General features: G+C 52.3%; 1 protein-coding gene across 10 annotated transcripts in view; it reads right to left on the bottom strand.

The window, feature by feature from the left end:
• Positions 1-13,957, bottom strand: part of EPS15L1 (epidermal growth factor receptor pathway substrate 15 like 1) — a 97,164-nt gene extending 83,207 nt beyond the window's left edge. For all 10 annotated transcript variants that reach the window (XR_008666807.1, XM_055342888.1, XM_055342889.1 and 7 more), the window contains exon 1: positions 13,888-13,957. Coding sequence is in view for 9 of the 10 variants with exons in the window: in XM_055342888.1 (XP_055198863.1) it covers positions 13,888-13,920 (33 nt within the window). In the remaining variant the exon portion in view is untranslated. The remainder of the gene's footprint in view (positions 1-13,887) is intronic.
• Between the last annotated feature and the right edge of the window lie 2,064 nt (positions 13,958-16,021).

The raw sequence follows: 16,021 nt of genomic DNA, 5'->3' as shown, positions 1-16,021 counted from the left end.
TGACACGCAATGAAGCATCCTCAAGGCAAACAAGACAGCCAGAGGGAGTTTTAGGCCAGGAACTATCAGGAGGAAGACAGTCTCAAGATATAAAAGCGTCAGTGCTCCGAGGAGACCACTGCCCTTGGCCCTGTCTACGAGAAATGGAAGTAAAAGAGAAACCATGGTCACCTGAGGCAACCTTCCCACCTTGACATGCTGCCCTGTATAGGAGGCAGGGCCCAAGGAGGAGACTTAGGCCCAAAGGTCTCCACCCACACCTCTTTGCCTGGCACTCCTAGCACCAAAGGAAACAGAACCAGAGAGGTCAACCAGAGGTGCCACCAGCAAATGTGGACTCAAGTCCCAACCTACCACCAGAGTACTGTACAATTCTGGGGAGAGTGAACCGCCTCTCTGTACCTCAGTTTCTTCATTTGGAACATAAGGATGAGCATGCCCACTACCAGAGTCTGGCATGGGGTAAGCACTCCTCCAATGCCAGCTGTTTACAGGCCCGTTTTCTTCCTTGTCCTCTCCTTCCACCAGCTCCAATGGGAAAATGTATCCCATCCCTATAAATGTGTCCCTAGGTCAGTTCCACCCTAGACTATCAACCTCCCCCCTACTCTTCACAGGCAACTTCCTGAAAGAGTGGTCTGCCTTGGAACTTGTAAATTCATTCATTCATGCGTTCAACACACACATGTTAAGGCCATACTATGAGGAAGAATCAAGGATACAAAAGGGTGTGAGACAGAGCTCCAGTGCTCAAGATGAGGAGACAGGCCTGCAAGGTTGAGAGCATGACTACATCACAAGGTGCCACAGGATATGAGGTCTACGATGGTACAGCCTGGCTCAGGCCCTGGGGTCAGGGATGGGCAAGGTGTCTCCAAGGCAGAGGGGGCCGCCAGGAACTTGGGAGTCATTCAGCACAATTTCAGCCAGCCGGGAAGGGTGGACCCAGTGAGTAACGGAGTCTGTACCCACCCACTGAAAAGCCCGGAATGTGGTCCCCATGGTGACCTGAGCAGATGTGCTAGCGACCAGTGAACTGAATAAGCACTTAGCTACTCGGAGTAGGTGACAGAAGAGCCACCAGGGACAGACTTCGGTGGGCCTCCAGGAGGGGAAGGCCAAGGAATGCAGCCACTCACTGTGCACAAACGCAGAGAAAGGGGGCTGTTCACCTTTAAATACTTTACTCTGGGATGTCCTCAAGGGCCATCAAGGTGGAAATCTCATTCTCATTCAAGCAGTCTCTACAGAGTGCCTGGCGGTGCTCCTACTCTGGAGGGGAATGTCATCACACATGACAATGCATACTGAAGGCTGTCAAGTGCTGGGAGGAACAGATGGGGTGGTGGGGGCGCTTGGCAGACCAAACATGCACCTGTGAGGGTGGGGAGACCGCCACGGCCCCAGCTGAGCCTGCCTGAGGGGCTACAGGACAAGGAGCACCTGCACTGAAGCACTGGGGTAGACAGGCCTACAACATAGATGGAAAGAGTCCCCACTGGTGGGCAAACACCAAGGCAGTGGGATCCTGAAGGAACCAGGGGCTGAGCATGTAGGGAGGGGTATGGGGTTTAGTGCAGCCACACAGAGGGCAGGTGGATAAGACAGAAAAGGATCAGGCAATAAGCTCCCGGTGGAGAATGGGACAGATTCTAGCCTGTTCTCCCAAAAATGCTGCTTAAGCAACCCTGGCCTCCCTAGAGCCCTCTCTGGGCATCACTCTTCCCAGCATCTCACAGAACACCCCCCTCCCCCCAATCCATTCTGTCTTTCCTTCTCTGCACAGTGGACCAGGCCCTGAACAGACTCACAGGGGTGACAGGGCCCCCACACAGCAGGGCACCTATTGCCTTCCTTGAGAATGCCCACGGCCCACGGCCCACAGTGCTCCCAACGTTTCCCAAGTGTGCCCTGAATCTTCCCAAAATTCCTTTCCTGGATCAGCCACACTGGGGTTCCAACGTCTGTACCATCTTCTACCATATCTGAGTCCTGGCCCAATATTTCACTACCTCTTAAGCAGGCACACTGCCCAGGACTCAGGGATCCCCAAGGCAGACTGGGTCAGCAGCTCTCTGTGCCCCTCCCCTCCTCTCTGTGGGTGGCATCAGCAGCCAACCAGCACCCACGGCTCTTCTACAGAGCCTGGATCCTCTAGGCACCAGGCACCGAGTAGGCTCCTGGATTCCACTGTGAGCAAAAAACACTCACCACTACCACAGGGGAGTGGAGCACAGTGATCAGCTCAGGGGACAAACACTGAAGAGTAAACACTGGCAGGAGCAGGGGGAGGAATTCACGCGGTGGTCACTCCCCAGCAGGTCACTCCCCAGCTCAGAAAAGATCCTTTGTGGTTGGTGAGGAGCACAAGGTTCAAACTCTCAGCCATCCCCTGCCCCTGCTGAGCTAATTTCACTACCCACATCCAACACACACCCATATACCTGGATGCTGATACACACTCACCCAGAGATGCTTGCACACACTTGTGCACACACAGCACTCAATCCCGGCTTTCCCTTCCTGCACTGGCAGATGCCCTACGTCCTGCGCACCATACACTCCTTATCTTGACACAAATCATTCCCTGTGCCTGAGGCAGGGGTGGGGGGGGATTGGGGAGGGGGCTGGCGCTGCTCAAGGCCAATTACCTCCCAGCCCCAAAACTGACCCCCTGCTTTATTTTTTTTAATTTTTTTTCTTATTTATTTATGATAGTCACACACACACACACACACAGAGAGAGAGAGAGAGAGAGAGAGAGAGAGAGAGAGAGAGAAGCAGAGACACAGGCAGAGGGAGAAGCAGGCTCCATGCACGGGGAGCCGGACGTGGGATTCGATCCCGGGTCTCCAGGATCACGCCCTGGGCCAAAGGCAGGCGCCAAACCGCTGCGCCACCCAGGGATCCCTGACCCCCTGCTTTAAAAAGCCACCCAAATTCCCCCCCCCCCAAATGAAATGCATCTCTCCTCCACATTCCCATAGCCCCAAATGGGACATTTCTTAATGTCCAATTTTTGTCAAGGCTACTGTAACAACTGGGGCTCCCTCCTTCCTACATTTTCAATTCTGGGGTGTAGGGAGTGGGGTAGAAGTCTCAGATTTATTCTACCTCTTGCAATGCTGGCACTGTAAGTGAAGCTTCCGTAGACTTTTTTTTTTTTTTTAATAAACTGTTTGTTTACAGAATGCGTAAGATTTTGATGGAGCCTCAGGAGGGAGTGGGTGAGATGGGTGCAGAGATGTTGATGCTCAAGCAGACACAGCTCCACTACTTAGCAGCAGGGTGAAGACAAGTTACAAAGCCTCCTGGGGCCTTAGTTTTCTCATCCATGAAGTGGGAATAATACAGTGCCCTGAGGACTACCTCAAGTACCAGATGAGAACATGTAGGTAAAGCACTCTACAAACCCCAAGATGCTACTGTGTCCATTACTACCCTTCTTACTACTATCACTGAGACAGAGGAGCAAGCTTTATTGACCAGGAATCATGGGGGATGGGAAGGGAAGTCAGGCAAGGCTACTAATCAGGGCGTGTTTGGCAGGCATCAAATCACAGTCCTTACAACACACCACACCAAATGATCTTTGCCAAAAAATAATAAAATATTTCACCAAATGTTGGATACGCTGCAGTACATGTTGTATTCATACTCTCACTCAACTAGTTGGCTGAGCCACTCCCAAGAGTCTTTTACTAGTTCTCTTAGTCTTATTTATTTTTTTAAAAGAAGTGGGCAATTGCACACACAGGTTAAGTGCTTAGCAGCTGTAAATTAAAGGATAATTTTTGGTAGCTAAAAGGCAACATAGAATTAAATCAAGAGGCCGAATGCCAACAGAATGAGCTCGGCATGAAAGAAAATGCCGATTCCCTGAGCTGGTGTGTAGGCGAGAGAAACAGCAGCACTTACTTGCACCCACTCAGCAACCGTGGACATCTGCTCATCCCCTATGGAATCCTCTTCTCCATGGATTGTGTCCACAGTGGATCCAGGGGTACAGCACTGAGAGCACAGAGACCCTTCTGGTCTTGATCAAAGAACACTCCCAACCGGAGAAATGTTCTCAATGCACACACCTAGGTCAGTTGCATGTGGGCACCTCTAGCCATAAACAGTGCTGTTTCTAGCTGTTTCTAGGATGTGGAGTAATTTAGGGGGCTAATCCATGCCCCCAACTTTCCAGTCCTGGCTTAATAATCTCCCTGTAAGGACCTCACCATCAACAGGCCTTTTCTCTCTCTTTTTTTTTTTTATGTTTCCCCCTTTAAAAGCAGTCCGAAAAATCATTTCCTTTCACCACTGGGTAAATAAAGCGGCAAACATCCTTTGTGGATTAAGAAAAGCCAATTTTCAGGGCACCTCGGTGGCTCAGCGGTTGAGCATCTGCCTTCGGCTCAGGGAATGATCCCGGTCCAGGGAATGAGTCCCACATCGGGCTTCCTGCAGGGAACCTGCTTCTTCCTCTGCCTATGTCTCTTGCCTCTCTCTCTCTGTGTCTCTCTCTCAAGAATAAATAAAATCTTAAAAAAAAAAAAAAAAGGGAGACAATCTTCTATGGTTCCACAGGTATGCTTATTACTGTCATTAGTAAATCAGAGAACACCCTCCCCACACCCTCTCATAGCTGAAGTGCAGAGACATGGGCAGCCCTGTGAAAGGTGGGGGCCTGGCCATCAGGATGCTGGCCCTCAAGGCCTCCCTGATTTACCTCACCAGTGCAGTAGGTTCCTGCTTCTTCACCAAGGAGATAAGACATTTCCACTCAACAACTACTGTGAATGGCAGCTAGAGACTGCTCCTGGCTGCTATTTGGAGCGAGCAGCTGCCAATCAACAGTCATCACCTGCTTGCTGCAGGGACTAGGGACACAGCAGGGACAGGGCTGCTCCTGCCCACCCCCTAGGAGCCCACGGTGCAGTGTCCACAGGAGAGAACACTGGTTTTGGAGCTGCAATCTGGTCCAAGCACCCCAACTCCCTGGGAAGCCTGGAACCTGTCATTTTAGCTCTATCCTTCTCAGTTTCCTTGTTCAGAAACGAGCACAGTGACAATGACACTTCCCTAATGGGGAGTCAGTGGTGAATGGGCACAAAGTGGGTGTCCAACCACACTCCCTTACTTCTGTACAAGACCTGCACCCCCAATCTCTCCCCAACACCTAGGTTACCAGTCAGGGAAGGAGGCTCTGACAGGGTCAGAGAGGGTGATGAGCGGCCAGTCTCAAAGGCTGGACCCATCTGCTTCCTCCAGTCCTGCTGGAACAGAAGAGGAAAAAAAGGAAGGAAGACCCAGGCCCTCTCTTCCTCCTTTCCTTATTTCCAACCCAGTGGAGGCAATTCATTACGCTTCTGCAGGCTGCCACCTGACCTCCATGAGGGTATCTGCCACCTGGGGTCCTATCTATCTGTGTGCCTGGGAACCCAGCTCCAATTGAGCCATCTAAAGGGTGGGGGCTCAGTTTTATTTCTCTTAGTCCCAGACCAGCATAGGATGGGTGCTCAGCAAATGGGATGTGACAGTGACCCCAGGAGCTAGGCTGCTTCTCAACTGCACCTAAATGTAGGGCCCCATCAAGCCTGGAGGGCCCACTGCAAGGTGATGGCTCTTGTCTCAACTGACCCAGCTACCCACCTGGCAACACCCAGGAAAGCTGGTCTTGCTTTGCTGGCTGAACACACCCCACCTGCCTCTTCTTCCTCCCCACACTTAGAAGGCTCTGGTGCAAATAACCATCTCACACATTCCTTAGATCACCAACCCCTTCTGCTCTTCCGGAAACCACCTCAGGCCAGGCTACTCTTTATCACTTCATGCCCACATCACAACTAACGTCTCTGAGCTAGTACCCAGCTCTGCCCATTCTCTATGCCACCAGTCACTTCACTCCTTAAGATCCTGCCATAGCCCCTACCTGCCTCACATACTGTGGACCTGCCCTATCACTCTGCCATTCCTTCAACAGATGATTACTGAGCACCTGGGGAACAGGGACGAGTTAAAACAGGCCTTTGTGGACCTAGTCTACATGGTAGGAGAGAATGACCATCAATCTAATAATCCCACCAATAGAAAATTACAGGCTGGCATGTGGAAAAGTACAGAGTATCCCCACAGGCAGCAACAGAGAAGCTGGGCCAGCCTGTCAGGGAAGGCTTTAGCTGAGAAAGTGATGTGCCAACTGAGATATGAGGAGGAGCAGAGGTTAACCCAGAAATAAAGTGGGGGATAGAATATCTCAGAAAAGGGCCACAAAATCATGTGCAAAGGCCCTGAGGCAAGAGGGAATGTCACCTGAACAAGTAACTGAAAGGAAGACCCAGGGGTTGGGACACCTGGGTGGGTCAGTCAGTTGAGTGTCTGCCTTCAGCTCAGGTCATGATCCCAGAGTCCTGGGATTGAGCACACTGCTCAGCGGGGAGCCTGCTTCTCCCTCTCCTTCTGTCCCTCTCTGAGCTTGCTTGCTCGCTCTCTGTCTCTCAAATAAATATTTTTTAAAAAGGCCCAGGGGCTGCAGGCAGAGCAAACAGGGAGGGTAGAACTGGGAAAGTGGGATGCAGATGAGTAGGAGGCTGGATGGGGCAGAAGCCCAATTCCAGTCTGCAGACAGTGACGGACAACCAGCCCTCCGGGCACCATCCTTTCCTGCTCTCAACCAGTGTCTACAAAAGGAGAACTGACTTTGTATCGGCTGGTCTGAAACAGAATTGGTAAATTGATTCTGCCATCAAGAGTACAACAATCCGGGATCCCTGGGTGGCGCAGCAGTTTGGCGCCTGCCTTTGGCCCAGGGCACGATCCTGGAGACCCGGGATCGAATCCCACGTCGGGCTCCCGGTGCATGGAGCCTGTTTCTCCCTCTGCCTGTGTCTCTGCCTCTCTCTCTCTCTCTGTGTGACTATCATAAATAAATAAAAATTTAAAAAAAAAGAGTACAACAATCCCACCCAATAGGTAAGGCCAGACGGAAGTCTGAGGACATGGCAGTTTGTGGTCATCTGCAACTTCTACTTCCCTCCAGCAGTTTGTGACACTAAGGGCTGGGCCTACTATGGCGGGCAGAGCATTCCAAGGAGCCCACTGGGTCACCCAGCAGGCAGATCTCCTTCCCACTATTCCCCACTCCCCCAACATGGGCCACTCTCTAAGCAAGCAGACACCCTGTCAGTCCCTTTTGTCTCAGGTCAATCTGTAGGCCAAGCACAGACTGTGTCCCATTTACCAAACGACCTTCTTCCTTTAATCTCTAAGTCACTGTAGTTAAAAGAGGGCTGTGGGGGATCCCTAGGTGGCACAGCGGTTTGGCGCCTGCCTTTGGCCCAGGGCGCGATCCTGGAGACCCGGGATCGAATCCCACGTCGGGCTCCCGGTGCATGGAGCCTGTTTCTCCCTCTGCCTGTGTCTCTGCCTCTCTCTCTCTCTGTGACTATCATAAATAAATAAAAATAAAAAAAAAAAAAAGAGGGCTGTGGACCCCAGAGAACACAGTCCTGGCCTCACATTTGGCCCTTTGAGCTGGAATCCCAGGGTCTGGGCTTCTGTTCATTCTGTTCTGCCTCCGTCTGAAAAAGCATTCGTTCCTCTCTTCCCAGCATCCCCACAGCCCAGCCCAAATGCCCCTTCTCCAAGTGGAAGCAAGTTATCCACCCCTCATCCAGCTCTGACCACTCATGGCCTGTGCCTCCACTGTGGCCTGGATCAAACCAACCCTCCTCATGGGCCAGGCATGGCTCACTCATTTCTGCATCAGTCTCAGTGAAGCAACAAATACCCACTTGAGCAGGGAAACCTGTAAAGACAATAAGGCTGCCTTTCCATTTCTCCCATGACTTTTCAGTGAGATATGATTAAAACAAAATAAGAATTTAAACAAATTATCTTCTCTCCATCAGACTCCACAGTATCTAGAGATTAGGTGGCACAAGCACTGAGACACAAGAGAGAAGCAGACACTGGCAGAGGGAGAAACAAGCTCCCTGTGGGGAGCCTGGTGCAGGACTCGATCCCAGGATCACGCCCGATCAGCCGAGGGCAGACGCTCAACCACTGAGCCACCCAGGCGTCCCACGACCAGTTTAAAACCAAATGAGATCTCACACTGTTGTATGCTTGGCAGTTAAAATAATAATAATAATAATAATAATAATAATAGGCACCTGGGTGGCTCTGTCAATTAAGCCGACTCAGCTACCGTCTTGATCTCAGGGTCATGAGCTCAAGCCCTGCACTGGGTTCCATGCTGGGCATGGAGCCTACTTAAATAAACAAACAAATAGAACCTACAATGCAACACAGAGCCCCAGGCCTGCATTAGATGAGCTGCATCAGTGCAAGCTTGCCAGGTGTGACCATTCACAAGCAACATATGCCTCTGGGCCTCAGTTTACCCTTTTATAAAGTGAGAATAAGACTGACTAGGGTGACTTGGGAGGATACAGTGAGCAATGCAAAATGCCTTTCCTGGTCAGTCTGTGGCGCCTGAGGCCTCCCCAACCTCACACGTGGACCACAGACTCTGAGTCAGTTCTCACCGTGCAGATCACTTCACCCTGGGACACACTACATACTTGCTTGTTTCCTTCCACCTATGCCCTGCTCCTGAGACCCTCGGCTATGTGGGACAGGGCTGTCTTCCAGTTCACAGCTACATCCCACTGCCCTGGAAGTGCCCAGCAAAGAGAAGATGCCTGATATGTATCTGCTGAATGAACAGTGCACACATAAGGTGCTGACACTCCACTGTCAGGAGGCAGACACATAATATAGAATTACTGCCAGCTCGTACGTGGAGAAACTGAAAACACTACACAACTGAGGGCACTGAAAGAACATCTGGGGACCCTAACACTGAAAACACACACACCCTAAAGGGACCTCAAATGAAAATGGGAATGGGAAGTCCTCTTTGGGAAAGAATGTGTAAGTAGCTTTCTGCACGGACGCCAGATATTCAGGTGAAGTCTGCGTGGGGAGAGCCTGAGAGCATCCCCTCAGTGGCTGACAGGGTGCCTCTCATGGAGGTGACAGCAGCTGTGTCCATCTGTCAGTATAATGACATGAAGTGGCTTGAGGCATCAGAGAGTAGACACTCAGCTCTCAAGTACCACCTGATCAAAGACATTCACTTCCCAGATCAGCTGATCGGCTAAAGAAGTAGGCGTAGCTAAGTTGCTTTAAAGTTCAAAATTGGGGGATCCCTGGGTGGCTCAGCGGTTTAGCGCCTGCCTTCGGCCCAGGCCGTGATCCTGGAGTCCCGGGATTGAGTCCACGTCGGGGGAAACTCAGAAGACAGGAAAAGAGCCAGGCACTGGAAGACCTGCATGGAGCCTGCTTCTCCCTCTGCCTGTGTCTCTGCCTCTCTCTGTGTGTCTGTCATGAATAAATAAAATCTTTAAAAAAATAAAAAATAAAAAAAATAAAGTTCAAAATTGAGGCTGAGGGAGCAAAACGTACTTAACTGGGAGCTACTCAGCTCACAAATGCCAGGCCAGAGCAGGTCAGTAAGATACAGACAGGGAATTCAGGATCTTCCAGGGCAGGGCCAGTCTTTACTCTAAAACCTCCTCTCTACCCACCAATTTATAACACATCACCATTAGCATTCTAGTAAGACAGAGAGACTAGCAATTATTTTAGAGAAAAAAACAAGGAACGAAAGGACAAACAAGTGTCCCAAGCACTTGGCATTCACTGCAGACACGTTCACCGGGTGTTGCTCTGGGCGAGGTGCCCAGAAGGCTGCCTGGAAGAAGGGAAAGAGAAGGGCTCTGCAGGCAGACAGATGTGGGGTCAACTCACCAACTATGCAACTTCCGTTACCTAAATCCCTTTGGATCTCAGTTTTCTGTTTGCAAAATGGGAACAAAAACCTCCTAGAATCTGGCACCCATTAAAAAGTTGATGTATCATAAGTGCTTGGGCATAGGAAGCACATGGCAGAGGAGGAGGACCCCAGTGGCACCTGGGGGGGGGGGTGGAACTCCTTGCACAGGGCACTCTCTTCATCAATGAGCCCAAGGCTTTCCATGTGCTTCTTGGGTCGAGGGCCACACAAGGGACCCACAAAAGGTGCAGCAGAGAGAACTGTCATTGGGGTGGGACTGAGGGAAGACACCACCAAGGAGGCCTCCAAGAGTGGCCTCCAGTTGGCAGAACATGGGGAAGGCTACAGCAGGAGGTCGCAGCATGAGGAGGGAACAACAGCACCACAGAGGGCATAGAGGGAGCACTGGGGAAGAGCAAGGGTATATGGGGAAATGGTGCAAGTGTGGGAGAGCAAGCGGGCAAGGTCAGGTGGAGGCACAGGGGGCGTGGGAAATGCTAAACCAGGAGCAGTCGAGCTGGACATACTGAGGGGAGTGAAACAGGAGCAGCTGGAAGTTGCTGGAGCAGGGGGGGTGGTTGTGCGGAATGAACTAAGAGGGAGAGGCTAACTAGGAAGGGGGACAGCCCCAGCCCTGTGAACTTATGGATGTGGCAAGAAGGTGGCCAATTCCAGCAAACAACCAATGGGGGTGGGGTGCGGGGTTGGCAAGGGAGAAAAGAGAGGCTAGACTCTGGAAGGGTCCTGGTAGGGAAAGGGCATGCTCTGTGGGGAGGCCCTAAAACAGGAGCAGAGAGAAAGGATGCAGAAGACAATGAAGGCCAACTGGTGGGTTCCACTGACCCGTGTAGTAGGGCTCAAGGATGACCAATGACAGGCCACTGGGGTTAAGGATGGCATGATGCCCAGTAGCTTAAGAGACCACATGGTACAAAGGGGGTGAGGGACATGGGTCATATCTGGGGTCAGAGAAGCACAGTGGAGCTGTGGTCGGAGGCAGGGAGAAACAGAAATCACCCAGACGCCAGTGGAGGGAGAAATCAACCCTAGAATCCTCACTTTTCAAACGGGAAAGATTTGTATTCAGAGACTATACAGTGAAAGAGGTGTCACAGATCCTAGGGATAATGGAGCAGACCAGGAAAGATGCTGGGGACAGAGAAGAAACACCCCTTTCTCCCTCTGCAAACCTGCTGGCAACCACTTTACTCACCTTCAACTGGCCACCCATGTTCCAAGTGCACTTGGCACCTCAGTCCAACCAGAGCACAGCCTCATGCTCCAGGGGGCTCCCTGACTGCCACCCACCAGAAACTATCCTGGAATCATACCATGCTTGAACTTGTGTGATCCCTCAGCTGGGCTAAAAACACATGGAAGGGCTACACCTCCCACCTAGGGCAACAGGAACACCTGGCACAGAACTCCACATAAGAAGAGGTATAGAGAAATGTTGGCAGAGCTACCTAAGGAAGAAAAGCTGGTCATGCCTTTGACATATAAAGGAACAAGAAAAAAATATAGAAGTCAGAGACCTAAAGCTGTCACAGGCTCCTGGCTGACGGTCTCTTGCAAGGCCTCTTTCAATTCCACTCCCACCCCTAGCCCCATTCCCCACATGGAGAAGAAAAGCCACCTGTAACTAGCGCTCATAGGTGTAAGTCTCAGATTCCTGCTTCATGAGTTTACCAGACCCCCCCTGGGTGCTGGTCATAGGAACAAGAGGCCTGTACCTGCTCTCACTGGGTGCCTGGTCTAATGGGGGAGAAACAGCCATCTGTAGACCATGATTGGTGCTGAGGGGTGTGTGGAGGAGACACACTGCTAGTGCTATGGCAGAGGGGTCAGCAAAGGCCTCTGGAAAGAATGAGCTACCACCCAAAGACAGGAAAAGAGCCAGGCACTGAAAGCACCAAGAGAAGAAACTATGAAGAGAACTTCAGGAAGAAGGAACAACCAGTGAGGATACCCTGAGGTCAGAGAAAGCTTGGACTATAGGAGGAGTAGAAAAGCAGCAAGTATGGCTGCAGTGTGGGTACAGGGAAAGCATGAGGTGGGAGAGGGCAGGCAGGTACCAGACCAGCAAGGCTTCCTGAGAAGGAATTGAGATCTTATTCCAAAAGGTGCTAAGCAGGGCAGCACGGGTGGCTCAGCGGTTTAGCACTGCCTTCGGCCCAGGGCATGACCCTGGAGACCTGGGATCGAGTCCTACATCGGGCTCCCTGCATGGAGCCTGCTTCTCCCTCTCTCTGCCTGTGTCTCTTCCTCTCTCTCTCTCTCTCTCTCTGTGTGTGTGTGTGTGTCTCATGAATAAATATTAAAAAAAAAAAAAAAGGTGCTAAGCAGGTGAATCACATGACCGGATTCAGGTTTTCTTACCTTAATCCACAAGGGCAAACCACTGCCCTCCTCCGAAGCTAATCCTTCAACAGTAAAATAAGAATTCCCCTCCCCTTGTTGTGTGGATAAGTGCCAACATGTTAAGAAGCACTTAAACTCTAAAGCACTCAATAAACATTAGCCATTATTTTCATTAAAGTTCAAACTAGGGCTACTGTCAAAATGTGATAGGAATTCTAAAAAGGTTCCCCCAAAAAACTGGGAGCACTTTCTCATTAATCGAACCTGTACCCCCCTCCCACACACACACACCCTCAACTGTAACAATTGGCCAATAATAACAATACCCCACATCTGTAGAGCACCTAGTTTACATAGCACTTTCGTGTCTGCTATGAGAATGCTAGTCAATAACCACTGGTCTTTAATACTTTTAATTTAGTGACAGTGTTACAAATTGGCTGGTTCTTGCTAGATTTAGCAGGTGTGCATGTGTTCCTCCCCCGAACAGCAGCTGGTCATGGTCATGTCAACACATCCATCCGCTCTCTCTTAAGGTCTAGCATTCCTGCTGCTGTGGTCTACATTCCCATATGTCCCAATCTGCCAGAGAATTAAATGATGATAATATAGTATCACTGTGTGCTGTGATGTGCCTGGCACTGCACTACGCACTTTACATGCTTAATCTTCACGTTATCCCAATACTCCTTATATATCCATTTTCCAAATGAGTTCTAAACGTGTCGCTCAAGGAAACTCAGAGAAATAAATGATAGAGCCAAGAAATAAACACAAGATGATAATGACCCCGTGTCCTCACTCGTAATCCCACCTCTGTGCTAGATATACTTCAGACAAAATGCTTATCGTACGGTGCTTGGTACAACACGGGTATTCCGTCAACAGAGGCGGCTGTTATTAGCAGGGCACAGGTAGTTTCTACTTCCCATGAGAGTGTCACCTCCGGGAGAGCAGCGACCTTGTCTGCCTGGGGGACGGCTGCACTCCCAGCACGTCTGACGGAGAAATGAATGAACGTCCCTCCCAGGGAGCAGGGCTGCCTGCGCAAGGCTCCTTGTTGCACGCATCTGTCGCGCCACTGCTCCTGCCCCTTAGTAAGACCACCAAGCGCATCTGACGGCATGGAGAGGGTCTCGGGGACGTGCGAGCTCCTCTTTCTCGATTCAAGGGTGGCAGAAACAGCTCCCAAGGAAGGGAGGCGGTGAGTCCGGGATCGCGCTGCGGGAGGGTCCCGGCTCTGGCAGGGCTCTCCGCCCCACCACCCCGGCGGGGACACCGTCCGCCCCGGCGCTGGGACCCGGCAGCAAACAAAGACTCGCGGGGCCGACGCACCGGCAGGAAGGCTCACTCCCCTCGCCCACCTCCCCGAATGAGAGCCCGCGGCCACAGCGCCTCGCCCTGCCCGGGAGCTGCGGCGAAGGCCGGGCGCGGGGCCGAGCCAGGGCCCGGGCCGTGCAGACACAGGCAGCGGCCCCGCCTGTACGCCACCCGCAGAGGGTCGCCAGGGCGCGGGAGGCCGCGGGCTGGGCCGGCCTGTCACCTTCAGGACCGCCCGCCCACTCGCCCGCCCTCCGCGGGGGCGCCTCAGCGCGAGCCGCCGCCGCCCGGCTGGGTCTCCCCGCGCATCAGCCTGTCCGCCGCGCCAGCCTCGCGCCCCGCGCCCTCGCGCTGCACCCCCTCCCGCCGGCCCGTACCTGCTGGGAGAGCGGGATGAGCGGAGCCGCCATCTTCCCGCGGACTCGGGCTCCGAGCGCCGGGGAGACGGGGGCGGGGCCGCGCGTGCGCACGGGGGCGAGGGGCGGTGCGCGCGCAGCTGAGTCCGGGCGAAGGCGGGGCCGAAGCGGGGCTGCGCACGCGCAACCAAACACCAAGGGGCGGGGCAGGGGCGGGGCAGGGGGCGGGGCCGCTCACGCCTGGCCCAGCCGGGAGGGGGCGGGGCCGGGGAGGAGCGCAGGACCCCCAGCGCGCGCCAAGCTTACCTGCTCACTTACCCGCGGCCCGGCCCGCTGCCTAAGTCTGACGTGCTCTCGTTCATCCCCTTCCCGGTGCACCTGCCAAACGCCTTGTGGGGAGTTGTTGCCCACCCCGCAGAGGGTCAGGAACCCCGCGGTGCCCAAACCTCCCTGTTTCTAGGATAGGGGGGTGTGTGTGTGATAAGTTCCCAACTGCCACTTTCTGGCACAGTGACCTTGGCAAGTCACCTAAGTACTTTCTCTGAGCCCCCAGTCCCCTTCTGAAAAGAGGGGATGGTAATAGGTGTTTGCTGTTGTTCCCCCTCCACGTCTCACACTGTGCCTGGCACAGAGCTGGGCCTGATGTTTCCTGGAGAACCGATACTGGAGGGGACATTTATTGCTTTAGATGTTTTGTCTTCTATTGCCTAGGGACACACACTCATCTGTGGCTAGTTTCCACCAACAGGGCAGCCAAGCAGCTGACCACAGTGGCACAAGGTTTCCTTAGGGCAGGTGGGCCTCCCTTGCCTGGCCTCCTGTGATGGTCGCACAGTAAACCTAGCCAGGCAACCGTGTCTTGGGCAGGCAAGCCAGGAGGCCATGTGATCACAGGGGTGGGGCACAGGTTCCTGTCCACCTCCTCCATTTTGGAGTCAAGCTGCTGCTGGTCTTAATCAGACACCCATGAGCCAATAGCAATGAGATAAGACCATGTGTCATCTGATCCTCTCTTGAGACTGTTTTGCAGTCTTAGTTCCAAGTTTTCAAGTTTAACATGCTCCTTCACCCTTCCGTTCCATATATAAAGAGCAATGGGAAGCCACCAGAGGGTTTGAACACAATCAGATTTGTGTTCTAGAATGGTGACTCTCGCAGCAGGGAAAGTGGCCTGAGCACCGATGGATGGATGGATGGGGGTGGGCCAGCTGAAAAGCCAGAGCAGTGGTCCAGCTGTGGTAATAGAGGCTTTTAGCTGTCTTTTTTTTTAATTTTTATTTATTTTTTATTTATTTATGATAGTCACAGAGAGAGAGAGAGAGAGGCAGAGACACAGGCAGAGGGAGAAGCAGGCTCCATGCACCGGGAGCCCAATGTGGGATTCGATCCCGGGTCTCCAGGATCGAGCCCCGGGCCAAAGGCAGGTGCCAAACCGCTGCGCCACCCAGGGATCCCCTTTTAGCTGTCTTGACTCCTTTATCAGTCTGTTTTCCATAAGGAAACGTCATGTCATTCTAGATATTTCAAGCAGAGGACCATTTGATATAGGAGAATGAGTGTAAAAGTTTGGGAAAAACAGAACAGGAATATAAGGTTACCTAAAGACTAGTAACTGCAGGAAACTGCTAGCCCTTCTAGGGCTAAAGGTCAAAAGGGAAAAAAGTGTTACCCAAAACCCATCATCACTGGGCCCTGAGCAGGAACCCAGCTACTGCTGTTTTGCCATTGCTAAAGTCACTGCTGTTTTTTCTCACCACTGCCTAAGGTGCTGGCAGAAGCCTGAAAAAAGAAAAAAAGAAAAAAAAAAAGGCCTCTCCTCTCTGCCTGCCTTCCTGCTTCTTTGTGACAGAACATGACAGGAAACCAATGGGTAAGGGTGTCTGTGAAATGTCTGTCATATGCAGGCTTCCAGCCTTAGTGTCAGAACCTACAGAGGCAATGACCACAGAGACTCTCCTGCATCATCCATGCCTGGAAACAGAAGCTTGATGCTATGAGTCCCACCCAGCTAGCGGCCTGTGATTCCCTTTTCCTCCTGTACCCACCGCACCAGGCAGTGAGCCACCATCCTGCAACCTTTCTCATCAGAGTCCAGAGCTACACTGTCCAACATGGTGGCCATACATCATGTGTGTCCAAGAGGCAATTTGAATTA

This window comes from Nyctereutes procyonoides, unplaced genomic scaffold (assembly GCF_905146905.1).
Source record: "Nyctereutes procyonoides isolate TBG_1078 unplaced genomic scaffold, NYPRO_anot_genome, whole genome shotgun sequence".
NCBI lineage: Eukaryota > Metazoa > Chordata > Mammalia > Carnivora > Canidae > Nyctereutes > Nyctereutes procyonoides.
Note: the sequence above shows the minus strand (reverse complement) of the source record. Positions and strands in the feature narration are given on the sequence as shown.